General features: G+C 37.7%; 1 protein-coding gene across 1 annotated transcript in view; it reads right to left on the bottom strand.

The window, feature by feature from the left end:
• CPA6 (carboxypeptidase A6) overlaps positions 1–26,991 on the bottom strand; it is a 391,722-nt gene that overhangs the window by 46,464 nt on the left and 318,267 nt on the right. Inside the window, exons 6-8 of the mRNA XM_044245494.1 lie at positions 26,262–26,366; positions 6,171–6,281; positions 5,573–5,663 (exon numbers count right to left, since the gene is read on the bottom strand). Of these exons, the coding sequence (XP_044101429.1) occupies positions 5,573–5,663; positions 6,171–6,281; positions 26,262–26,366 (307 nt within the window). The remainder of the gene's footprint in view (positions 1–5,572; positions 5,664–6,170; positions 6,282–26,261; positions 26,367–26,991) is intronic.

Raw genomic sequence — 26,991 nt, 5'->3', positions numbered from 1 at the left:
TTCAGGACTTTCTAAGACAATTTACAACACCTCACATTTTATCATGTGTTCAATATATTTGTTTTGATTTTAAATTGATTAATATATGTTGGAATCAATATATGTTGGGCACCTTAAGAGTCCAGTTTGACTACCCGGTTGATGTTTAATCCCATTTATGCATCATTCTTAGCAGATGTTAGCCAATTCTTGTCTTATAAGTTAATGTATTCTTGTTATGGGTTCCATACCTCTGAAAATTTGATGTGAATTAATTTTCCCCCTGAGCTTACTTGGAGGATAGACTCAGCACTTCCTCACATTCCCAAATAGCATATCCCATTCCACAAAGCGTTAGTAAGTGAAAGAGAGTGTACTGAATATTACCAGTACTGGTCATGGAATACTGAAGAGAATTTCCATACTTCACAGGAAAATTTAATTAAAATTCTCATTAAACATCTTTGACTTCCGGGGCACCTAGGTGGCTCAGTGGGTTAAGCCGCTGCCTTCGGCTCAGGTCATGATCTCAGGGTCCTGGGATCGAGTCCCGCATTGGGCTCTCTGCTCAGCAGGGAACCTGCTTCCCTCTCTCTCTCTGCCTGCCTCTTCATCTACTTGTGATTTCTCTCTGTCAAATAAATACATAAAATCTTTAAAAACAAAACAAAACAAAACAAAATCTTTGACTTCCAAGAATTCCATTTCTAGATATTCCAGCAGTGTCACTTCTCCCTGTTCTTCCTCTCCTTGTCCCAGATTTTGTCTCTGAAATTCTTATATGTTTTTATAGCAATTCAGTTCAGGTTTAAAGCAAAAGCCTTTCAGCTAGAAGAACTCATTCTCTTAACTAGCAGGCGAGTGACCATCCATTGCTCTTTCACAGTTATTGGCTGCAAACAAACAGTACATAGTAGCTCCCCATTCATTTCAGGTGACTTATTGAAACATTTGCCAAATCAAAACAGGTTCCCCCCCCTTTTTTTGATAGGGTGAGGGGGTGTTGGTAGGAGAAGGGCATCTGTAGAGAGACGTATTTGTGATTACACTGCTAAAAAATGGTTTTCTCTACACTATACCTAATTTATAATATTAGATAATAGAGTGTTATAAAAAAAGAAGAGTTATATTTCATTAAATGCCCAACATGCTCTTAATTGGTAATAAAATTTACTTTTTTGAAGTGTACAATTGGATGAATTTTAGTATATTCACAATCATCACTACAATCTAATTCCAACAACATTAGCATCCCAAAGAGAAACCCCTTCTTCAATAGCATTCCCCCCCACCCCTCCCTAGCCCTGAGCAACCACTGATCTACTATCTGTCCCTATGGATTTGCCTATTCTGGACATTTCATATAAATGGAATCTACAATATTATTTTATGACTTGCTTATTTCACTTAGGATAATGTTTCATCTATGTTGTATCAGTATGTATTCTTTTTATGGCTAAATACTATTCCATTATTTGGATATACCATGCTTATCTATTCCTTGGTTGACAGACATTTGAACAATTTCCAGTTTTTGACTATTATAAATAATGCTACTATGAACAATTGTGTACATGCATTGTATGGACAAATGTTTTCATTTCTCTTAGATATATATGTAGGAGTAGAATTGCTAGGTCATATGGTAACTCTGTGTTTAACTTTTTGAGTGACCATTAGACAGTTTTCCAAAATGACCACATCATTTTACATGCCCACCAGCAAGTATGAGAGTTCCATCTTCTCCACACCTTTACCAACACTTGTTATTTTCTGCCTTTTTTATTCTAGCCATCTTAGTGGGTGTGATGTGGTATCTTGAAGTGCATTTCCCTCATGGCTAATGATGTCAAGCATTTTTTTTTCCAATGTGCTTAGTACCATTTGTAAATCTTTAAAGAAGTGTCTGTTTGAATCATTTGCCCATTTAAAATTTTTATTGTTGAGTTGTAAGAGTTATTTTAATATTCTAAATAAAAGCCTCTTATTAGACATATCATTTGCAAATTCTTCCATTCTGTAGGTTGTCCTAATAATAACAACTTATTTTTAGGCAACACTTGAGTTATTTAAGGATTAAAATTTAAACATGGATATCATCCAAACTCTTCGCCTCTCTCCTGGATTTGTTCCAGTTTGGAAGAAGCAGTGCTCATGACGTTCTCCAAAAAGAGTACATAGAAGAAGGAAACAAATAAATAAAAAACAAAACAACAACCCATAGCGCCTAGCAGAGAGTATGTACTTAATTAACTATAGCAAATTAATGAATATAATTAGTATATTTATTCTTGGTTCCCACTACTACTTTGACTTGTTGACTCCCTGTTGGATCCACTTTTGAGCAATGATATTCATTTCATGGCCTGAAGACTCCTAGGGGGAGCTAGGAAGTATGTTCTATGCTGTCTTCTCTACTCCACATTATATGCACTGAAGTGTAACACTGTTATGTGGGAATCCATGGATTTTTCATGATAAAAAAGAGTTTCATGTTCTACGCTTTGAGTTTGAGACTCATTTAAGAGAAAGAAATAGCTGTTTTTGTCAGTTCAATGTTGACTATATAGTGTTTGCTTTTCTTTTTTCTTTTTTTTTTTAAAAGATTTTATTTATTTATTTGACAGACAGAGATTACAAGTAGGCAGAGAGTCAGTGAGAGAGAGAGGAGGACGCAGGCTCCCTGCTGAGCAGAAAGCCCGATGTGGGGCTCGATCCCGGGACCCTGGGATCATGACCTGAGCCGAAAGCAGAGGCTTTAACCCACTGAGCTACCCAGGCGCCCTAGACTCTATAGTGTTTTCAATGGTCCTGGGCATTCCTGAGCATTTCTATGTCATTTATACTATGGTTGTTTATTTAGAGCCTCACTTAGAGACTACAATTATTTCTGGGCCCTTGATCTCAGAGTGGTTCCCTCAGTGAGGTTCACTGTCCCCTGGACCAAGCCAGTAGCTATGGGGAGATGATACTGTGGGGGAGGAAGTCCACATCTGCTTACCTGTCACATCATCTGCATCCCCTGGGGATACCTTGTGGGGAGAGAGGATTCCAGCCAGGCTGCCTACATTTCCACATTACTTACAACAGTCTACCAAGGTCATTTTCCAACTGACATTTGACATAATCCCCTTGTACATCTTGAGTACAGACTCACAGGAAGAATCTGAATGATTCAGAAATCCGAAGGATCAAAGGAATTCTAGTGAGGACTGCAGATGAAACTAAGAAAACAATGAAGGTCTATGTATGAAGGAAACAAGCCAGGTAAAGGAAAAAGAACAATGGAAAGCAAGACACTTATTTGTAACTGGATATAGACAAGAGTCTCACTTTCTACAGGCAGAGCTGGCTGGCCTGCTAGTGTTACTAAGCTTAGCTATCCATTCAGTGTACTCACTTAAATGACTGTGGGCATCATTTGTGTGACATACACATGGATACAGATATCTACTAACTAATGAAATAGGACACACAGTTATGAGCATGCAAAATGGTTGCATTAGCAAGGGGTGGGGGAAAGAATTTTAAAAAAATTAGTAGTCTTAGGGAGTTAATGTGAACCAGCTTTTTGTCTCAATCTAGGCTGAAGAAAAAAATTTTTTTTTTAGATTTATTTATTTATTTTAAAGAGAGAGGGTGGGAGGCACAGAGGGAGAGGGAGAGGCAATCTTAGGCAGACGTCCTGCTGAATGTGGAGCCTGATGCAGGGCTTGATCTCATGACCCTCAAATCATGACCTGAAGTGAAATCAAGTCAGATGCTTAACCAACTGAGCTACCCAGGTGCCCTGAAGAAAAAATTTAAAAATATAAACAGCCATCATTAACAGCACTTTATAGTATCTATGTGATGCTTTTTTTCTCTCACAAATGCGAACCCTTTTAAGTTTACCTTAAGGCTTATCATCACAACACTCCTGAAGGAAAGAAGTACTTTAACAGTGGACCTGAGGCTCAGAGATCAATTGACTGTTCTGCAGTTTGGGGGAGAAGGGATAGATCACTGACATTTAGATCTCTGTTTGGAACTAGGACTGAATTAGGCATTAAACATATGTAAATTCCTTTAATACCCATAAGAATGCTATGAGATAGGTGGTGTTGTTATAAATTGATGGGTAAAAAAAAAATCACCCAAATCACTGAGCTAATAATGGTAGAATCAAACCATATCTGTTATATTCTAGAGACATATTCTTATTTGTGAATTCTAACAGATTAAGGGAGGTTGCCCGTAGAGGATGTGTGGAGGGAGTCTAAACCCATGCCCTGTCTGATGTGGGTAGGATGGGAGGAGTGGTGTCTAATGCATCATAGGATGAGTGATTTGGGAATAGGCTTCATTTCTAAGGGACTAATAGAAGACCTTCTATTACACAATGGTTTATCTTTGGAGGGAGCTAAGGAAGGACTCTGAAAGGGGAGCTCCTTACAACTGCCTTTTGATAATATTTTTTGTACCCTCCCTTCTATTGCCAAGTATGATACTAGTGAAGGAAACCAGAATATGTCACCCCAAAATATGCCTCTTTGATGTGAAAATTATTTTGATCTGAAGGCAATTAAGCAGCAGCGAATGCAGGAAAACCTCTCTCTACCTTCCCCTTTTCTGCCTAAAGAGAGGATATAAATTCTTTTACTGGAGACAGACTTTATTATCCTAGAGACAGCACCCCAGGAATCTGCAAACAAACCTGCCTCCATTAGTTGCCTCCCATATATTTATTTTAGTTATTTTATCCTCAAACTACTTTCCTTTGTCCTGTCATTTCTCTATAATTTCCTTGAAGATGCTATATAAACCAGAGTTCTAAGTTGCCACTCTGAGTTACTTTTCACGAGGTTTCTCCCATGTGACACATGTAAACTCTTTTTCTCTTGCCAATCTGTCTTTTTGAGAGCTTCAGCTGTAAAACCAAGGTGGTTAGAGATCAAGTTTTGCCCCCTGTATACTAGCTATGGCTAATTTTCTCCCTTCTCTCCACCTTCCCCTCTCTAGTACTTAGCTGCTTCTTTATTTTGAAAAGAGTTTCTAAAAATGACATCCTCTCAAAAAAAAAAAATGACATACTCTCTTCACTTGAAAGGTATTAAAGATGGATGCAATGTAGCAGAAATATACTTGCCATGTAAGTGGTCAGTCAATGCATGAGACCTTAGATAGGTAGATTCTAGACAAGGATTTAGTACTTTTGATTGTCATAGCCAGATGAAAGCAGCATCAGAATTACTCTCACTTTCTTAATGAAAGGATGAAAACATTTAACCAGATTTATACCTCAAACCATAGTTCTGTTTTAGTTTCTGAATGTCGAATATTCCTCAGTTTTCTGCTTTTACATCTGTGTTTAAATTTTCAATTTTCAAGATTGGGTTGACAGATGTAAATCTTTGATATTTCCATATTAAAAATTCCTTTCATTTTCTTTTACAAATTATAGCTACAAGGTACATATCTGTGGTTTTCTTTTGTTAAGTTTTCACACACAGGAAAACATCAGTCTTATATTGGAGTCCTAATGGGCTCATCATTTTTGAGAGTGAAAGCTGTGAAAACTCTGGATCCAAATTCCAGTTAGTTTCCAACTTACCACACCATTTCACTTTCCAGTTACGATTGGCATCAACTCCACGGCAGCGAAACCTTGGGTTCCTTGACCTTGTTTTTCTCCAAAATCGATCCTAAGTGTAATTAAGAAAATAGGTGTAGAAAAAATATTCAAAAGTTATTCACATGCATTTTAATAGCACAACTAGTGAATGAATCACAGCACTGCAGAGAGAGTTCCTCCAGGAACAGACAAATCTAAGGAGTACAAAGAGGAATGGATAAGGAACAGAGACCCAGAGATCCCAGAGACCCCAGGGTCATGCTCTAATTTCTGTCACACACTTAATTCTCTCAGCTTCTCTTGGCCTTATTTCTTCTTGGGCAAAATTGAGTAAGTTGGGTTAGACTAGTGACTTTTCACAATTTCTTTGGAAGGAGAAATCTTGACTTAATACGGAATCTCAGGCAAAGCCAAACATATAAACCAAAGTTTGCTGCTATGAAGGGACAGAGAATGTGGGTCTCTTTTGCAGTTCTGGAATCACTAGGCTGTCTGCCCACCAGGTTTCCTTTCTGTTCTATGGCTGTTTTCTATTTATTTAGTCTCTCTTTTCAATTGGATAGGCAAAGTGACTTACACTGGTCCAGCTAAAATGGTATCCATCAACGTTAAACACAGGCATGATATAGAAATACAGATGACTCAACATTTTTCTCATGGTTGGGTCACTCCTATATGTTAGAAGAGCCTAAAAGACAAAGGTGACATTTTTCTTACAAATGGATCCCAAATATAGGTTTAGAAAAAATACATGAAAACCTTTCCATCCATGGGAAATACCAAATATATTGTGTTGAAGAGTAACAAGCTAATATGAATAATACTTTTTGACATCAATTTTTTTAAAGATTTCATTTATTTGACAGAGAGAAATCACAAGCAGGCAGAGAGGCAGGCAAAGAGAGAGAGGAGGAAGCAGGCTCCCCGCCAAGCAGAGAGCCCGATGCGGGACTCGATCCCAGGACCCTGGGATCATGACCTGAGCCTAAGGCAGAGGCTTAACCCACTGAGCCACCCAGGTGCCCCATATTTTATAAAATAAAAAAATTTTTAAATATTTTTAAGTTTTTATTTAAATTCCAGTTAATTAACATACAGTGTAATATTAGTGATTCAACACTTCCATACAATAGCTGGTGCTCATCATAGCAAGTGTATTCCTTAATCCCCATCACCTATTTAACCCATCCACCCACATCATACATTTGTTCTTGGGATTTTTATGGCAAACTTTTTGTTAGGTATACATTTTAGCAGAGGTACAAAAACATACTAATTGGGTAGCCTCTGATAGTATTTCAGAACTGGCTAAATATTAGATTGCTTAAAAAAGAAATTATTTAGGTACACTTCAGTATAATCAGTTTTTTTTAAAGATTACATTCAATTTTAGACAAAATAATTACCCATATAGTTTGGTATCCTTACAGGATAACACAAGCTAGTTATACAGGCCACTTAATTGTTTATGTCTAACTGGTACCAGACTCAAATCTTGGAACTTACTGCATTGACACTGTTCTCTCCTGATTTTTCTATAAAGAGCTTAATAAACATTATAACATCTCTGTCACTTTTATCATGGCTGGCTTCAAAATCTTGCTCTAGTGATTGGGTTTTACTTATATTGTGTCTGACCCCAAGCCTGAAGGTTTCTACACTGCACATTTGGCCTCAAACAGAGAAGCACTGAATGTGTTAAGAATACAGACATTTTGAAATACGATTCCTATGGAATGGACTATTAAAACAATTCTTTTTGATGCCTATTTGTCCACATATAAGGTATCTTAGAGAAATTGAAAATGGCTGCCGCTGGGGAAGGAACTCATGGGACAATGTACAGGAAAGAGAGTTACCTTTAGTATAATATCTTTATATCCCTTTGGATTGTCTGAATTTTTACTATATTAAAAAAATTCAAAATAAAGAAAATTCTTAAATCACATATATATTGCTTTGGAAAATTTAATACTTAAAACTTCAGTCTTTTACATATAGTTAAGTAGGATCTCTGAACCCATCATAAACAGCATTGGCATTTACATGATGAGAATGCTGTTCACAGAGAGCAATCCAATAATATGTTAGAAAATATCATTATATTAGAAATATGAAAATATAGGGAAATGCTCAAGAACATAAGAGTTAAATACAACTTTACTGAATCTAATTTAAATATATAGGTGATTAGCACAAGTTAATAAATGTTAAATCAATTCTCTCTTACTTCAAGGCTCAATAATAATTTTTTGGCTACATAGCTTCTGTAGAATTTTCATACTACTTGAAGGTCTAATGCCCCAAATGAGAGGAAAATTCCTAGTATGTGAGTGTACATATTGTAGAGTTTTGATTTCCTATAATTAATGGAGGTTCCCCAATGCCTGGAGGAAGTCTGCTGGGGATGGCAAAGTTATATGGTTAGCTACATTTCTTCCATAAAGTTAGGCAGATGTGGCTTTCTGTGTCATGCTAGTGAGGGAGAGAGAGGAGATGGACGGAAACAGAGCTGGGGCAACAGGGCGAGAAAGGGCAGGGAAAAGTCATGGTAATTTCTCTTCCTCCCCCTTACCTGACCACAGCTCATTTATTTCAGTCCAAACTTGGGAAGTCTCACCTTTTCCAAGCATGGATCATGTTAGCACTTAAGCACCAGACTATGCTAGAGATCTGCTGGGAAACTTTCTCATCTTATCCTGCCTTTTCCTCCTCCAATGCAAGTGACCACCATGCTTTTGTATTTAAAAGAATATTACTAACTTCCTTTTAAAAATCACAATATATTTGAAGCAAATAGAAGAGCAGACCAATATTACATCTATGTGCCTACCAACTACCTCTTGTCATATTTATTAAATCTTTTACAGAGAAATTGAGACATTACACATAAAACAAAGCTCCCTTTTTTAGTATACCCTGATCTGTTTTCCTCTTCTGTACCAAGGTAATCACTACCCTAACTTTTGCATCATCATTCATTCCCATGCATGATTTTATGTTTTTTTATATGTACATGGACTCAGGAACAATATATAATATTGTGTATGCTTTGAAATTTCATGCAAATGAGATCCTGATATATCAATCAAGTCTGTTCTTCTCCCCAAATTTTTGGCACTTAAGTTGATTTATTAATTTTAATAACACAATTAAATGGTATTCCATTATAATTAAATCCACAATACATTGATTCCTTGTTTTGTTGGTGGAGTTAGGTTGCTTTCATTGTTACAATATTGCAGTGAACATTCTTGCACATTTCTCCTAGACATGTGTGAGAGTTTCTTTGCTACACATCTAGGAAGGGATTTGGTGGGCCATGGATTTATATGCCCTCCACTTTATTAAATGCTATTTCTCTCTCAATTAGTAAATACTTTCATCTGCAGTGAATGTGAATTCCCATTGTTCTACAACTTTCCCAACCTTTGATATCATTGAGCTTTTAGATAAAAAAAAAAAATCTAATGGATGTTTTTGTTGTTTTACTTTGCATTTCCCTCATTACAAATTATATTGAACAGATTTTATATAATAGGTGATTCCATAAATTGCTCACTCATTTTTGCCCATTTAAAAAAATTAAACTCTATTTATTCTTTTTACCTTCTGGATAGAAACCCTTTGTTTGTTTCTATGCATCATGGACACCCTCCTTTTTTTAGCTTATTGATTCTTATTTTCATCATATCCTTGTTATACATAAACTTTGATCACAATTGTACATATCAAGTTTTATTTAAGAATTCACCTCTGCCTTAATATCATAAAGATGTTATCCTGTATTTTCTCCAAATAGTTGTTCTAAAGTTTGTTTTCAAATATAAGTCTTAAAACCCCTGGAAATGATTTTTTTTTTTTAAATGATGTGAGGTTGGGATTTATTTATTTTTCTGCTATGGAAAACTAACTATGCCACTATACTCATTTGGATGGTTCATCTCTCCAGTGAGTTCGCATGCCACCTCTGTACAATGTCAAGTTTTCTTGTGTGTATGGAATTGGTCTAATGCACCCTCGTTTATGTCCATTTACTAAAACCACACTATGGTTTAGATAGCATCTATTCAGTTTGGTAGGATGTGCCTCTTCATGTTGTTCTACTTCAAAATTGCTTTGGCTATTTCTGATCAGCCTCCTTTCACACTGTTTAAAAAATTAAGGTTGAACACACTCAAGATGTCTTTTATTATGCTAGGTTATTTTTGTCATTAATGGATGTTGAATTTTAGCATGTAATCTTTCTTCATACATTAACACGATGTTATATAGTTGTTATACACAATTTTAATTTGAAATTTTCTATTGTTAAATCAACCTTCTATTTTCTATTTTCTATTGTTAAATCAACCTTCTATTCCTTGGATAAGCTCCTTTGGTTATGATATGTATTCTTGTTATATTAGCTGGATTCAGGTCTCTAATATTTACATCTATATTCCTGAGATAGACCTGTAATTTCCTTTCTTATTTTGTCTTTGTCTGGTTTTGGTATCAAGGTTATATTACTCATTATTTGGGGAGCAAACCGTCTAGGCCTAGAGCAGAAATTAAATATAAAATGAAGATATAATAGGAAAGACTATATCTTTACTTTTCTGTTTTGTTGGTTTCTGCCCTGTGTTGTTTTTGCTAATTCTCTTTTTCCTGTTCTAATTTGAGTTGAAAGCTTAGCTCATTAATTTGGAGGTCTTAGTCTTTTGCAATATATTTATTTGAAACTACAAATTCTTCTTTAGTACTACCTTAGCTACATTTCATATGTTTTGATATACAATAGTTTTATTTCTACTTCATTGTAAATATTGAACATTTTCCTTTATTTCTTTAAACATGTTATATTTTTAATTTTAAAATGTGAATTTTTTTAAAGTCACATTTTCATAAATACTTTCTAACAACTGCATTACAGTCAGAAAATTTGGTCTATATGATATAGGCTCTTTAGTATTTCTTGAACTTGCTTTGTGGTCTAGTATACAGTCAATTTTTGTAAATGTTTCAGTTGGACTTGAAAAGAATATGCATTCTCTAATTATTGGGTATGGGTTCTAAATGTGTTTACTAGATTAAGTTTGTCTATTGCTTATATCAACCGTATTCTTGCTAAATATTTGCCTGTTTTCTTAATCACTGAGAGTTGTGTTAAAAAAACATCATTTTAGATTTGTTATTTTTTTCTTATAATTTTGTCAAATTTTGTTTTATTTATTTTGTGGTCATTAACATAGACTCATTTTAAAGCTCTTTATAGTCAAATTACGTATTAAATTAGAAAATTGTTTTCTAGTAAACTATTCTGGAGTGGATTTAATTTTCAGGACTTGCTAGAACATGTTCTTTCTCTGAGAAACAGGGTGTCATTGTATTGCATATGCTTTATTTGTGATTTTTATAACTCTCTAAGAATTGTAGCCATTCCCCATCTGGCCAGACAAAGGGAGAATAATCACAATGTAATGACTGTTCAGTCCTGAATAGGACAATTGAGAGATCTCGTTGCTTGAATGCTTTAAGTAATAGGACAGATCATTTCTCTTTTGTAGTTTAAGAAACGTTTCTAGAAAAAAGATGACCATGGGACCATTTCCTATTATTCTAACATATGATAACCAAGCGGGTGTGCTTTCCTTCTAATGTGTGGGACTCTTTTTAGCAATCAATTTATACCACCCAAACACACAGGAAAGGAGATGCCTTATCAAGTTCCATCGGGGCTTTATGAGTTTAATTTCTAGACTACTATCTTCCTTAAGAGGAAGACTAGTAATTGTGATTTGAAAACCAGTCACAAAACAATGCATCCCATGCCTCAGTGTGGCAGCCTTTAGGTACTACACTTACCTCATCAATTTATTTGGGAATTTGGGTAAATTGGAAGGGGAGGTGAACCATGAGAGACTATGGACTCTGAAAAACAGTCTGAGGGGTTTGAAGTGGCGGGGTGGGGTGGGGGGGGGGTGGGGTGGGAGGTTGGGGTACCAGGTGGTGGGTATTATAGAGGGCACGGCTTGCATGGAGCACTGGGTGTGGTGAAAAAATAATGAATACTGTTTTTCTGAAAATAAATAAATTGGAAAAAAAAATCTTTAAAAAAAATAAAAAAAAAATAAAAATACTTTGCCAAAAAAAAAAAAAAATCAAAGAAGTCCTGAATATTATCTTGTTAGGAAAATATGTTTGGTATTAGGTTAGGGAATTTCTGAAGAGAGACAAAGAATGAATCTATTTGATATTCATCACCTGCTAAGACTATTTCGATTTCTCCTTAAGTATTTATTATATACTCAAATTCACCAAATAAATGTTTGTTAAATTTGAAGGCAAATTTTACAATCACTAAAGTCTTTGTATAATGTGACAAAGTTATGCTAAAGAATTTCCCTCCTTTTCACAGTTTTTGGATTTGATTGAAAATTGTTTCTTAGACCCCTACTACAACCTGAAATGTTAGAGCTTTTTTTTTCCTTACAATTGTTGTTACTGGGTTTAAAATAGATAGCATTTAAATTCTTTGTTTTTGTTTTTGTTCTAGACTCACTATAGAGGATGTAAGAATAATAACCATCTTCAACAAAGAGCACACTGGGAGAAGAAGGCGTGTTACAGCTGAGGCCAAAGGAAGAGCACAATCATCAGTCAAGCTGAAGAATATCCTTACTTGGACTGAAGTAAAACTGTTTAGGTTGGAAAAGAGTTGTAGTACCAAAGGAGGTACATCTCAACACAAAGGAAGTACCTAAAATTTAATACAAGGAAAATTAATTAGAGCAAGATAATTTCTAGAGAAAATTTCAAGAGGGAGTTTGATCTATAAAGATATTTGATGTCTTGCTGTGAGAAGCTCATTAAATACAAAATGGTAACTAAATAATAGTTTGAAAGCAACACAAGCAGAAATGTTCTCTGAATGAAGGATGGAGAACTGGAAAATCATATGGTAATCCTTCAAATTCTAGTTACTTTCATATGAACATATACTTAGAACTGCCCAAGGACTGATCGAACAGGAAAAGTGATGACTGAAAAAAATCTACATTTTCTAATAAAATATAAATACTTGAAATATTTTGTGTCACTGGCAGGATTACAATATCTGGTGCAAGTCCATTTTACTCTTTCATAATACCATATCTCATTTGTAGAACTTTTTTTTTTTTTAAAGATTTTATTTATTTATTTGTCAGAGAGAGTGAGCACAGGCAAACAGAGAGGCAGGCAGAGGCAGAGGGAGAAGCAGGCTCTCCGCTGAGCAAGGACCCTGATGTGGGACTCGATCCCAGGACCCCGGGATCATGACCCGAGCCAATGGCAGCTGCCCAACCAACTGAGCCACCCAGGTGTCCCTCATTTGTAGAACTTTTATGCTGAGATTGTCTAATAACTTTTATGCTGACGTTGGTGGTATTTACTCAGGAACAACAGAGTAGAGACCAGGATCAACTTTGTGGCATTAGTAAAATCTTCTATATAATACTCTTATACCTCATAAGAGAAAGTGCAGGTGTCCTTAGTTTGTGAGGTTCCAGTACACACAAATTTCAGTTATTACAGTTTAGTTAATTAATGTTAGTCTTCCAACAAGTGAAGTTCAAATTTTAGTTTCCAGTGTTAGATCTTTCATTTCCAAATCATTATGTAAATAACAGATGGGCATCAACAATTGTGGCTGACTTTTAAAGTCTGTCAGTGGGTGACTGGTCACGTGCATCCGGTTTTCAACTCACACACAGACAGCAAGGAGTGTAGCTATGTTGCCCTCTTGTTTCCCTGTATGTGGCATTTTATAAAAATGGAAAATTGTAGGAGGGGGATGGGACAACTGTAGGGACCTGGTTAGCCAGAGGGAGCCGTTTGGTTGTAAACTTAGGTTGACCCCACCCCTCCCAGAGGAACTTACTTGCAAACCCCAGATATAGGAGCAGGCCAGGCCGGATGGAGACATCCAATCAGTGGGGTGCGCATATATTTACTATGGTAAATTGAAATTCAGTTGGTCAACAGTATTGCCGACCTAGCATGACTGTGCAGTTTTCCCTGTGTACTGCAATCTCATTGGCCACCTGTGTGTGGGCTGGACTCAACCCCACCTCTATAAAAGTTAGTCTGTGAGGCTGGAAAGCGGTAGTCATCAGGAGCATCATGATTGTTGGGAGCATCGTGAGCAGGGTTGTCAGGGAGCGGCCGCCGCCGGCTAGGGGAGTCATCAGGGTCGGTGTCCTGGTCGTCATTGCCTCTTTGTAAGAGATGGCCCTGACTGGTTGGTTTGATTTTTGGTGCTTGGCATGAGATAAAGCTTTGCTTGACCTTCACTTTGTATCACTCTCGTTCCTTTGATCACGGACCCTAACACCAAGAAAGATTAGAGTGCAGCAGAAGAATGGAAAGTGATAATGTAGAGGTGAAATTTAAATCAAATGTAAATAGAGTTATAGATGAAATAGCTGACAACAGGAATGTTGACACTGCCACCATTCAACTCTGGATATGCAGCCAGAGGAACATAATGAAGACAAACTTGTGGACATAAATGAGAAAAGTGGCTGTGATGAAAAGGGGGAAAATGTCCCACAAGAAAAGATGCTGTCAACATTTCACATTAAAGGAACTCTCATAGATATTTTATGATGTTGAAAGTGAAAAGGAAAAAAATATTAGAAGCTAATACGAATCAAGAAAGGAATATGGCCATTTGCCACAGCATAAAAAAGATATGCTAACATCATGTAGTTAAATAATGACAAGGCAAGCACTATCCAGATTACCCACAATAGCTCTTTTTTTTTTTTGACAAAGAAATAGGAATATTTTTAATGTGTTAAATCATTCTGTAATAAATATTAGTTTTACTCTTTTTTGATAATTTCCCTACATATTTATAATAAAGCAAGAAAGTTTTTAATCTTTTGAAAAACATAGAGGTCACAGAACAAACAATTTTTCTCATTGATTTTTAAGATAGCATATGATCTCCCTGATATGAGGAAGTTGAGAGGCAACGTGGGGGGTTTGGGGGGTAGGAAAGGAATAAATGAAACAAGATGGGATTGGGAGGGAGATAAACCATAAGAGACTCTTAATCTCAATACTGAGGGTTGCTTGGGGGTAGGGGAGTAGGGAGAGGGTGGTTTGATTATGGACATTGGGGAAGGTATGTGCTATGGTGAGTGCTGTGAAGTGTGTAAACCTGGCGATTCACAGACCTGGACCTTGGGGCTAAAAATACATCATATGTTAATAAAAAAATATTTTTGTGGCTTCAGCATGAATGGCCACTTTTACAGTTCTGTACTACTTGGAAGAAAAACAAGAACTGACTGTAGAAACAGTGCCCAGAACTTCTCAAATCCTGGATAGTGGAGTAAAATGGATGCAATGGATTTAAATTTAATTAAATAGAACAAACATTAACATATTCCCTGCTATGCATTAAGACATTATAAATTGAATATAAGGGTGAGAGAGCTGGGTTGGAAGATGCAGAGGATTAAAGAGAAGATTGGAGAGGATGAGAGGATGGGAGAATATGGTAAGTTAAAGGTACTAAAAGACTGATGGAAAACAAAATATTGTAATTGCCTAGAGTGGTAATAAACAAAGTCAGACGACTTAAAAATGCAAGTCATTTTTAGAAGGTGAACTTTTTTTTATTATGCAATTAAGAGCAAAGACTTGTTTACTCAATTCATTAAATATTTGATCTAGGTGTAGAGAAATGCAACAGATTTCTGCACATTGATTTTATATCCTGTGACTTTGCTGAACTGATGTATGAGTTCTAGCAATTTTCAGTGCAGTCTTTAGGGTTTTCTACATAGAGTATTATGTTGCTTGCATAGAGTAAATTTTCACTTCTTCCTTGCCAACTTGGATGCCTTTTCTTTCTTTTTGTTGTTTCACTGCTGAGGTTAAGACTTCCAGTACTGTGTTAAATAGTAATAGTAAGAGTGGACATCCCGGTCTTGTTCCTAATCATAGAGGAAAGGCTTTTAATTTTTCTCCATTGAGGATGATATTAACTATGGATATTTTGTATGCGGCCTTTATTATGTTGAAGTATGTTCCATCTAACCCTACTTTGTTGAGGGTTTTTGTCAGGAAAGGATACTGTATTTTGTCAAATGCCTTATATGTATCTATTGAGAGGATTATATGGTTCTTACCCTTTCTTTTATTAATATAGTATATCACATTGATGATTTGGGAGTATTGAACCACCCCTGCAGCCCAGGAATAAATCTCACCTGATCATGACAAATAATTCTTTTAACGTACTGTTGAATTTGACTTGCTAGTATTTTATTGAGAATTTTTGAATTCATGTTCATCAGTAATATTGGCCTGTAATTCTTTTTAGTGGGTCTTTGGTTTTGGAATCAAGGGAATGCTGGCTTCATAGAATGAGTTTGGAAGATTTTCTTTCATTTCTGTTTTTTGGAACAGTTTGAGAAGAATAGGTATTAAGTCTTCTTTAAATGTCTGGTAGAATTTCTCTGGGAAGCCAGTTGGCCTAGGACTTTTGTTTGTTGTGAGATTTTTGATTATTGATTCAATGTCTTTGCTGCTTATGGGTCTATTCAAATTTTCTCTTTTTTCCCATTTCAGTTTCAGTAGTTTGTTAAGTTTCTAGGACTTTGTCCATTTCTTCTAGGTTGCCCGGTTTGTTGGCATATAATTTTTCATAGTATTCTCTTACAATTGTTTGTATTTCTGTGGTGTTGGTTGTGATTTCCCTTCTATCATTTGTGATTTTATGTATTTGGGTCCTTTCTCTTTTCTTGTTGATAAGTCTGGCTAGGGGTTTATCAGTTTATTAATTCTTTCCAAGAACCAACTCTTAGTTTCATTAATCCATTCTACTGTTGATTTTTTTTTTAAAGATTTTATTTATTTATTTGACAGAGAGAGAGAGAGAGAGGGAGGGAGAGAGAGCAAACATAGCAGGGAGAGTAGCAGGTAGAGGGAGAGGGAAAAGTGGGCTTGATCCCAGGACCCTGAGATCATGACCTCAGCTGAAGGCAGATGTTTAACTGAGTGAGCCACCCAGACACCCCTCCATTCTACTGCTTTTTTTTTGTTGTTGTTGTTAATTGTTTCCATATCATTTATTTCTACTTTAATCTTTATTATTTCCCTTCTTCTGCTAGCTTTAGATTTTATTTGCTGTTCCTTTTCGAACTCCTTTTTGTTTAAAGTTAAGTTGTTTATTTGAAACTTTTCTTGCTTCTTGAGGTAGATATACACTGCAATACATTTCCCTCTTAGGACTGCTTTTGCGGCATCCCAAGGATTTTGGGATGTCACACTTTCATTTTCATTTGCTTCATGTATTTTTAAAATTCTTCTTTAATTTCCTAGTTAACCCATTTATTCTTTGGTAGGATGTTCTTTAACCAATAATGAAGCAGCAGAAAAAGAAATTAAAAAATCGATCCCATTTGCAATAGCACCACAAAACAACAAGATACCTAGAAATAAATCTAACTAAAGAAGTAAAAAGATCTATATTCTGAAAATTATGGATTCTACTCATGAAACAAATTGAAGAAGAAGCAAAGAAATGGAAAAGCATTTCAAGCTCATGGATTAGAAGGACAAACATGATCAAAATGTCTATATGACCCAAGGCAACTTATACATTTAATGCAATCCCTATCAAAATATCACCAGCATTTTTCACAGAGCTAGAACAAATAATCCTCAAATTTATATGGAATCACAGTAGGCCCCAAATAGCAAAAGCAATTCTGAAAAAGAAAAACAAAACTAGAGGAGTCATGATTCTGGATTTTAAGCTATATTACAAAGCTGTAGTCATCAAGACAGTATGGTACTATAACAAAAACAGACCCATAGATCAATGGAACAGAATAGAGAATGGAGAAATGGACCCACAACTATATGGGTAACTAATCTTTGGATTAGTTTGTAGGAAAGGATATATGATGGAAAGAAGACAGTCTCTTTAACAAATGGTGTTAAGAAAACCAGATAGCAACATGGAGAACAATGAAACTGGACCACTTTCTTACACAACACAAAAACAAATTCAAAATGGATAAAAGAACTAAATGTGAGACAGGAAGGCATCAACATTTCAGAGAAAAACACAGGCAGAAACACCTTTGACATTGACCATGGCTATCAACTTTGTACTAGATACATCTCTAGAGACAAGGAAAATAAAAGCAAAAATAAACTATTGGGACTTCATCAAGATAAACGTCTGAACAGTGAAGGAAATAGCAAAACTAAAAGGCAATTTACAGAATGGGAGAAGATACTTCCAAATGACATATCTGATAAAGCATTACTAGTCAAAATCTACCAAGAAGTTATCAAACCCAAAAAACAAATAATCCAGTTAAGAAATGGGCAGAAGATATAAATGGACATTTTTCCAAAGAAGACATCCAGATGACTTACAGACACATGAAAAGGTGCTCAACATCACTCATCATCAGGAAAATACAAATCAGAATCATGATGAGGTAGCACCTCACACCTGTCAGAATGACTAAAACTAATACCACAAAACCCCCCCAGATGTTGATAAGGATATGGAGAAAGGGGAACCCTCTTGGATTGTTGGTGGGAACACAAACTGGTGCAGCTACTCTGGAGAATAGTATGGAGGTTATTTAAAAAGCTAAAAAATAGATCCTATAATCCAGGAATTGTACTACTAGGTATTTACCCAAAAGATACACAAATACAGATTCGAAGGGGTACATGTACCTTGATGTTTATAGCAGCATTATCAACAATAGCCAAACTATGGAGAGGCCTAATTGTCCATCAACTGATGAATGGATAAAAAAGAAGCAGTACACACACACACACACACACACACACACACACGGAACATTACTCAGCCATCAAAAAGAATGAAATCTTACCATTTGCAATGACATGGATGGAGCTAGAGTGTATTATGTTAAGTGAAATAAATCAGTCAAGAAAGACAACTGCCAAATTATCTCATTCATATGTAGAATTTAAGAAAGAAAACAGATGAACAAGAGGGAAGGGAGAAAGAAAAAAAGAGAGAGGGAAACAAGCCATAAGAGACTTAACAATAGAGAAAAAATTTGGTTGATGGAGGGAGGTGGGTGGAGGATAGGCTAAATGGGTGATGGGTATTAAGGAGGACATTCGTTATGATGAGCACTGGGTGTTGCATGTAAGTGATGAGTCACTGACTTCTCCAGAACCAATATTGCACTGAATGTTAGCTACCTAAATTTTAAATTTAAAAAAAAATGTGACCTAGACTTAATAGCTGTCTCAATTACTTATTTATTCCATAATTTTGGGCATTTTATACATACAATATAAGCTATCTTTAAAAGGCTTATTTTTAGTGGTTCATTTTTGAACCAAAACTGAGTTTCACACTTACATTAGAGGGAATTTATTTTTACCTTTAGTAACCAGGAAGACATAAAGAGACTGAAAGAGATGCTTATCCAAAGATGTATTCCTTAGAATGCTTTTGGATCCTGGGACAAAGAGCCTTCACATTCTGGAAAGCTTCCTGGTTGGAAGACTTCTTACACAACTACCAAGTCTTCCGTAAAGCTCCATCCTATACCCATAACCCACCATACTCTCCAGATAGTGCTATTTACATGCTCAGAATCATCATCTGTTCTTAGAAATAACCCCCTTCCCTGAAAGTCTCCACTCCTAGTTTTGGCTATTTAGGTAATCTACTTAAAACCTCTGAATCACACGTCAGATTTTGGGACCAGAATTAGCCATCACTGGTGCCGAGTATATTTGGGTGGAAATGTGTAATGGAGGTGGTTTTCCAGTGTAATGGGCTGGACCTGGAAGGGTGAGTTTTCAAATTAGGTAGGAGCAGAGGAATATAGTGACTTACCTATAAGTCACTAAGAGGATTTCTCTTTAAAAAGTTTTTTATGTGTACTTCTATCTTTCTCTGACAGAATCAAATTAGATTCACCTATATCATAGTTCTTCAAAGTCTGAAAGAACTTTCCATTTCTGACTATTTTTGTCTCAATTTTCCGTTGGATCATCAAAAATTTTCATTTTATCTTTGGTATGCCACTGAGTTAAGTAGAATTCAACCACTAACTCTAAAATACCTGTAGGAATATATGAACTCATAAAGGAATTCAAGAATGAAATGCAGTCAGTGTTGGATGGGTTAAATTTGTTTTAAACTTCTGCTTAATAGAGAAAATTTGGAAAATTCAGAAAAGTATGAAGAAAATAAAAATCCCTTATAATTCTTTTAGTATTTAGCATATTGCTCATATGAATATATTTCAGATACAAATTTTACCATATTGAAATTATAACATCCATGCTGGTCTTTTATTTTTTGATAAATAATAATAAATGATAAGATTATAATAGATAAAACATGTGATGAGATTATAATAAAAGATAAGACATGTCATGGACAGTTTTTCTTATCATTAAATACTCCTCTATAATGTTCTCATTAAGTCAGAGCTGTCAATCATTTCCTTTATGACTTTCTCCTTTGCTTTTATGCTTGGGAAAGCCATTCTTACTTGGAAATCAAATATTTCCTCAGTCACTTTCTAAACATTCTACGACTAAAAATGCTGGCAAAATTTGCCCCTGCAATGTAGAATTATTGAAGGCATAAATTAAGTGCTATGCATAACTCTGGGCATGTAAGACTAGCCATGGATAGAACTCAGGTACCCCTCACCCACCCCAACTATTATCAGCTCCTGTTGCCAGGTACTGGTTTGCATTGGAGACTCAGGTACACCTCCCCCACCCCAACTACCCTCAGCTCCTGTTGCCAGGCACTGGTTTGCTTTGGAGACAGAACCCTCCTAGGGGTTCCAAGCAGTTACTAGTGGCCCATAGGACACTCACTGGTGATCGGAGACAAAGCCACAAGGCTCTTTGGACCCAGCTGGTGGCCATCAAAATGTCTCCCTACACAGCCTCTCTGGAGCCGCTGTGGGTTGTCCTGGAGCAGCTGTGGGCTGCTGGCTTGGTGATATATGAACTTTTGCCACATGTGCCACGAGTCTCTGGGTTTCGCTGGGAGATCCTGGTGTGCACTGCTGTGGTGGTGTTCCTAGGAAAGAGTGCTTAAGAAGAAGAAAGGGGCATTGTGCCCAGAATGAAGTGTTTGGAAAAGGCATAGAGACGACCAAACTGGAGGCACAAGCCGGTGAAGCCGTCATCATCTGAGCAGAAGACCAGTCCTCTCCAGTTACAGATTCTTGCTCTGGCTGCCCTGAATCAAGATGTCAGGTATTTTTCAGTGGAAAACGCTATGCACCTGCTGAAGGGAGTTCGGGAAAGGCTGTTGAAGAACTCTCACCAGCTGACTGATGAAAATTACATCTCTGGAGCAGCCCAGGAAGATGGAGAACCCCCTGCGAAGAAAATACCAGGAGGCTTCAAAGACAGTCCTGATCTGCAGGGAAGTGCAGACCCACAGGTTCTGTCCATTGGCAGCTATGGACAGAGAGTGCAGGAAGAGGCAGGGGAGGCAGGCAGGCCCGAGCTTCCTGATGGAGGAGTGTGGTGGCAGGCCACCGGTGAGGGCCAGAGCCAATGCCATACCCTAAGCCAGATCACACTGAAGGTGATGCATCTGCTAGAGCTGCTTAGAGATCATCTGGAAGGTGGGGGCTCAAGGAGGCAGGTGGAGACTGGCTCCTCCTCCACTGACCATGTGTCCTCAGGGAGAGCCCTGTGAACAAAAGAAAGCCCTCCAGGGCACGGAAGAAGGCACCTCAGAGGAATGAAGAGCTCCCAAGAAACAAAACAATCCACCAAGCTGAGCAAGTATCTTTTCACCTGCGAAACACCCTCCTGGAAAGTGAGATTCAGAAGTTGCGCCTGAAGCTCGAGGCAGAGCCTAAGCTGTGCAAAGAGCACATCAAACACCTGGAGAGGAAGGTGATGGAGGAGAAGGCATGCTGCCTGCAAGTGAAGAATGAAATTGCCAAGGTGCACAGGAAGGCGGATGCTGCCCACTGGAACTTAGGCGTCCACAGGTCCATGGCCCAGGACCTGCATGGAGAATGGCAGAAAATCTCCTCCTTGCATGACCGGGAGTGCCTCCTGTTGGAGAGGAAAAGTGAGGAGAGCCAGAAGGCTGTTCTGTGGGCAGAGAGGGAGTTCTAAAGGCTCCAGGCACAAAACTAATGCCTCAGGCAGAAGCTGGCCAACTCTGGGTCCAAGATCCAGCCTGTCTCTGGGGGGCCTCCTGCACCTGCTCCTGCACCTGCTCCTGCTCCTGCTCCTGCTCTTCTGGGCACAGCCTCCAAATATCCTCAAGGGCCAAAGGCTCCCCTGAAACCCCAGAAGCCCAAGAAGGGAGTGAGGGTGCACTGGCCAGACTCCCAAGTTCTTGGGTCCCCTGCAGGTCTGATCTCCTTTCCCAGCAGTCACCAACACTCACAACCAGAGCACAAAAGCTCCTGTGCTTACCCCTTAAGCCATACCAATTGCTCCTTTTACTTGAGATCCACCCCATTATTCAACTGAAGCTACATATTCCCTATAGCCGTATGAGTGAGAGAATATTTTTCAATGTTAAGCATTAAATATATATATATATATCTCAAATTGCTGATACTACTGCTACTGATAATTGATTTTATTAAGGGATTCCATGCCAAGCAATGAAGGATTTTAAGTGTCTTTTACTGATCACTTAATTGTCCCAATAACCCAGTGTGTCATATATGACTGAGGTTCAGAGAGGGGAAACAACTTGTCCCAAGATCACACAGCTAGTGAATTTTAGAGCTCCTGTCCCAAACCAGGGTTGTCTCATTATCAACTGCTGTGCAAATAACTTCTACTACTACTAATACTACTACTACTACTAGTAGTTCTTCTTCTTCTTCTTCTTCTTCTTCTTCTTCTTCTTCTTCTTCTTCTTTTTCTTCGAGACAGAAAGGGGGAAGGCACACACACACATGCAAGTGGGAGAGGGGCAGAGGGAGAGAGATACCCAGACAGGCTTTCCACTCAAGTGCAGAAGCGGATGCTGGGCTGGATTTCACAGATCATGGGATCATGACCTGAACTGAAATCGAGAGTCAGATGCTGAACTGATGGAGCCACACAGGCACCCTTGTGCAAGGAACTTCTAGGCAAGCTGCTGTAAGGATCCCAGAAGGGCTTGATAAAATGTTCTCCTAGTTCACGTCCTAGTAAGGTTGCAAAAATTCTAGTGGTAGCTAGCTGAGGTAAAGTCCCACCAAAGCATGGAGGACAGCCTTTAAGGGTCTCCAACGATTCCCATCTTGGGTCCACATCGTTTTGTGTTCCATACTCTACCTCTTGATTAGAGTAAGGAAGTACTGACTCACTTCTAAAGGACAGAATATGGCAAAAGTGATAGGATGTCACTTCTGAGGTCAGTTTACAAAGAGACTGGTCTCCTCATGGGCTTGCTCGCCCTCCCTCCCTCTCTCATCTGTTCCCAGGAAAGCTGGCTTCTCCTTGTGGGCTGTATTCTGGAGAGGCCCATGTGGCAAGGATGAATATTTCCTGCTTACAGCAATGGAGGACCTCTGACTGCTAACAGCCACCTGAGTGAGCTCAAAAGCAGATTTTCCCCCAACAAGCCTGGAAATGACTGAAGATCCAGATGACATCGTGACTGCAGCCTTGTGAGAGATCCTGAGCCACAGGTACCTGGCTAGTTGCACCTGGCTGGCTGGCCTACAGAAAACATATCAGGTTATCAATGTTGTTGTAGGCCCTTTGGTTTGGGGAAAACATTCAAGAAGGACAGAAGTGTGAAGCCAAATGTTTGGCTTCTGACCCACCCTCCTCTCCTGGGGTTGAGATTCCAGGGAAATCAAGAGATGGTAGAAACTACTGAGAGATTAGGGTAAACAACATAAGAAAGAGGACCTCTATTTTGTTCACCATGTATCTCTCTGAGAGGACATCCCCTCACTTGATCCTCCCATGCTGATATGTGGCAAGTGCAGGAGGAGACAACTGGCAGTGTAGACCCAGCTCTGTAGAGCCTCCTAGAAGGCAGAGAAAGAGCCCAGAATTTCCCTGGTTCCCCTAGAGAAGGCACAGAAATTAGTGAGTTGAAAGCCTGGGACCTGGTTATTAGACTTCTGGGTTAGAGGGGAGATGGCCTGTGGAAGGGACACTGCCCGGAACCCTTCTTGGGCCAGATGCCTCCTGTCTGCTTTGGGAGACTGAGGATTAATAAGGGAATGAATTAGTGTAGAAGAGATGGTGTTCTAATGCTTGGCAGGTTTAAAGTTATTGACATCATTGACATTCCTTTTCTCCTTGTCCCCAGTACCACCATAAATGGGAAGGGGCCTTCAAAGAAGCATGATGAGAGCATCTCTTACAAGCCTGTCAAGTGTCAATATCCAACCACTCCAGTCACTTCCACCCCCTTGGCAGCCCCACTGCTTCCACAAGGTCACAAATACTAGTGACCTCTAAGGCTTCTTTTCCCAATTTCTGGTTGCTGCCCTGACTCAGAGGTGAAATTTAAGTGATTAAGTGGAAGAGCATGTGGGCAGCCTGAAACAGCGAGAGTGATAGGGGTGTGGAAAGAGTAGCAGAGACATGGAAATGGCCAGAGTCATGTGCATGTTTGACGATGGCCTGGTGACAGAAGAATGAGGCCTTTCCCTTCTTGGGTGAAATGGAGCCTAATCTTAATCGATGCTTCTTTTTCTTCATCTAAAGTCAAAAATCCTTGATTGACAGACATTATATATGCCTCATCCTTTTTCCATGTTTATACTGTGTTATCCTCTTTCTTGGAAACTTAGCTTGGGTATTGGGTATATGGCTGTACAGACTGTGCATTGTAAAAGTCCATGTGGTACCATTTATTTCCTATGAGATGATTGGACAAGTCTTCTCCCAGAAATCTTTCCACATCATTATCACCGGATTCTCATTATTCCCATTCATTAACTAATATTTTAAGATTGGTTAAATAAGTATTTTGTAGGTTCTGAGGATTTAACAATGAACAGGATAGTATCTACCCTTGGCATTGGTACAGGAAGAGACAGACAACTACATGAACCAGTAAAGTAAGTTTAGGTGTTGTAAAGAAGTTGCACATGTGAGGGTAAGGTAAAATGTTTGGGACATACATTCCTACATCTTTTAACATAAGACCACAGTTTATTAACAACAGATGTTCTATACTTATCCATTTTTCTCCTTTTTCTTTTTGAAACTTAAGAAAGCAGGCAATATGTTGTATGTATAACAACAGATATTTAACACAAGGTAATAGAGTTAATTTCTTAAAGATTTTATTTATTTTAGAAAAAGAGTGCTTGCATGAGCAGGAAGAGGGGCAGAAGGAAAGGACAGAAGGAGAGGGACAAGCAGACTCCATACAGAGCACAGAGTCTGACACAGCGCTTGATTTCATGACCCTGTGATCAGACCTGAGCTGAAGCCAGGAGTTTCATGCTCAACTGAGCATCACACAGATGTTACTAGAATTGATTTCTTATTAGATTTTGCATTTGTTCTACCAGGATAAAATTTTATTTTAAGAGAATATGAGTCCTTAATGCACTGAGTGAGAATTATTTAAAAATTTTTGTTATTACATCATATTTATAAAATTGAAAATATGTATGTGGGTATGGTAGTGGCAGGAAGCAGATTTTGCAAATTTAGTACATTTTTGACACTTATGAGGTATATTTTCCCAAGAATAAGAGCGCTCTCAAAATCACAAACCTCAGCAGGGCACCTAATTTTTCCACAAAACACAGTGAAATAGAACTAAAATATTTAAAGATCTTTTGTGTTCTTAATGGTTCCCTACAAATATAGGACTAAAGAAATTTGTAGGGTTATTTTATGGCTTTGAAACTTCATATCCTTAGACTTCTTCACTTTCATTACCAGTACTAGTGATTGATTTTAAGAATCTTCAAAACAAACCAAATAAGTTTAAAAATAACCATGGAAATCATTGCATTCTGGATGATGAATAGAAAATATCAAAACACATTAAGATGTTGGTCCATGAGGTTCCCCCCATTGACCCATGCTTGGAATAGGGACCCACTTGATACAATAGCCTCAGAAGACATAATTTAAATGAAACCTCTGATAAGAAATCACAATGAATCTTCAACCATCAGAATTACTGAAAAACAGTAAAACTGAGAATGTAAAATCCATAGATGCAAAGGGGCTTTGGTATTATATTACAGATCTATAGCAGGAAAGCAAAATGCAATTGTTTGCTCATCCCTTTATTGTTATAGCATAGATGAGATCATTGTGATAAGTGGTACAGAATTTTCCAGTTGGATATTATATGAGAAACTGCTCTGACACAACATAAATTAGATGTTTAGCCTTTTACCATAAATCAGCTGCCTGGTTGGTTCCTAATTTGTCCACAAACTAATAAATGCTCTGAAACTCTGATCCTTTCTTTTAATGAGGGCTGGTAACTCCAACCTCTGAGGACAGAGGCGAGGATAAACTGAGCCAGAGTAATGAGGGATTTTCAGAACCATGAAAGTAACCCACCAAAATCAAGGTGTTACCATTCAATCAGGTATTTAAGTTCCTAGTTTTGCTTCTTGAGCAGAATAAAAACACATGGGAAGCAACAGTTAGTTGAAATGGACATTGTATAAAGGATTTAACTTACTTCTTTTACAAACCACTGGCAAAAAGCAGGACCAATCCATTCTCTTGCATGAATACCACAGTCTATCCAGACAGCTCTTTTGTAAGTTTGTGATCTTCTGCCCAGCTGAAAACAAGAACATTCATAGTAACCAACTCAGGCTTTTATTTTTAAAGTCATTGATCAGCATGATTTAATCAGATTTCAGTGCAGTTCTTCACTATAGTTTGAGTCATTAGATAGCCCACAAAAAAGATACAGAAATTTCCTATCTATTTCTGAAGTCCAGGCCTGTTTATGCAGAAATAATAAATTTATTGCCTTAATTACAAATCTAACAGGAAAATAGACAAAAAAGGGCAATCCCTTAAATAAGTTTTCTTCTCTTTTTAAAAGATTTTATTTATTTATTTATAACAAGAACATGTGTGTGAGCAGGAGGAGGGGCTGAGGGAGAGGGAGAGAGAGAGAATCCCAGGCAGATTCCACACTGAGTGCAGAGCCCAATTTAGGGCTTGATCTCATGACCCAAGACCATGACCTAAGCTGAAATCAAGAACCGGATGCTTAACTGATTGAGCCACCCAGGTGCCCCAAGTTTGCTTCTTCTTCAATATCATATGTGATTGTTAAGTAAAAACCTAAATTCCTCTTCCTCCTAACCCCCTCCTCCAAGAGAATCAGAATCACAAAGAGTATTTCTTAAAGCAATAATTATGTTTTTAAAAAAATTTTAAAGGATTTTATTTAT

This window comes from Neovison vison, chromosome 4 (assembly GCF_020171115.1).
Source record: "Neovison vison isolate M4711 chromosome 4, ASM_NN_V1, whole genome shotgun sequence".
Classification (NCBI taxonomy): domain Eukaryota; kingdom Metazoa; phylum Chordata; class Mammalia; order Carnivora; family Mustelidae; genus Neogale; species Neogale vison.
The sequence above is the reverse complement of the archived record's forward strand: the minus strand, read 5'-3'. Positions and strand labels throughout refer to the sequence as shown.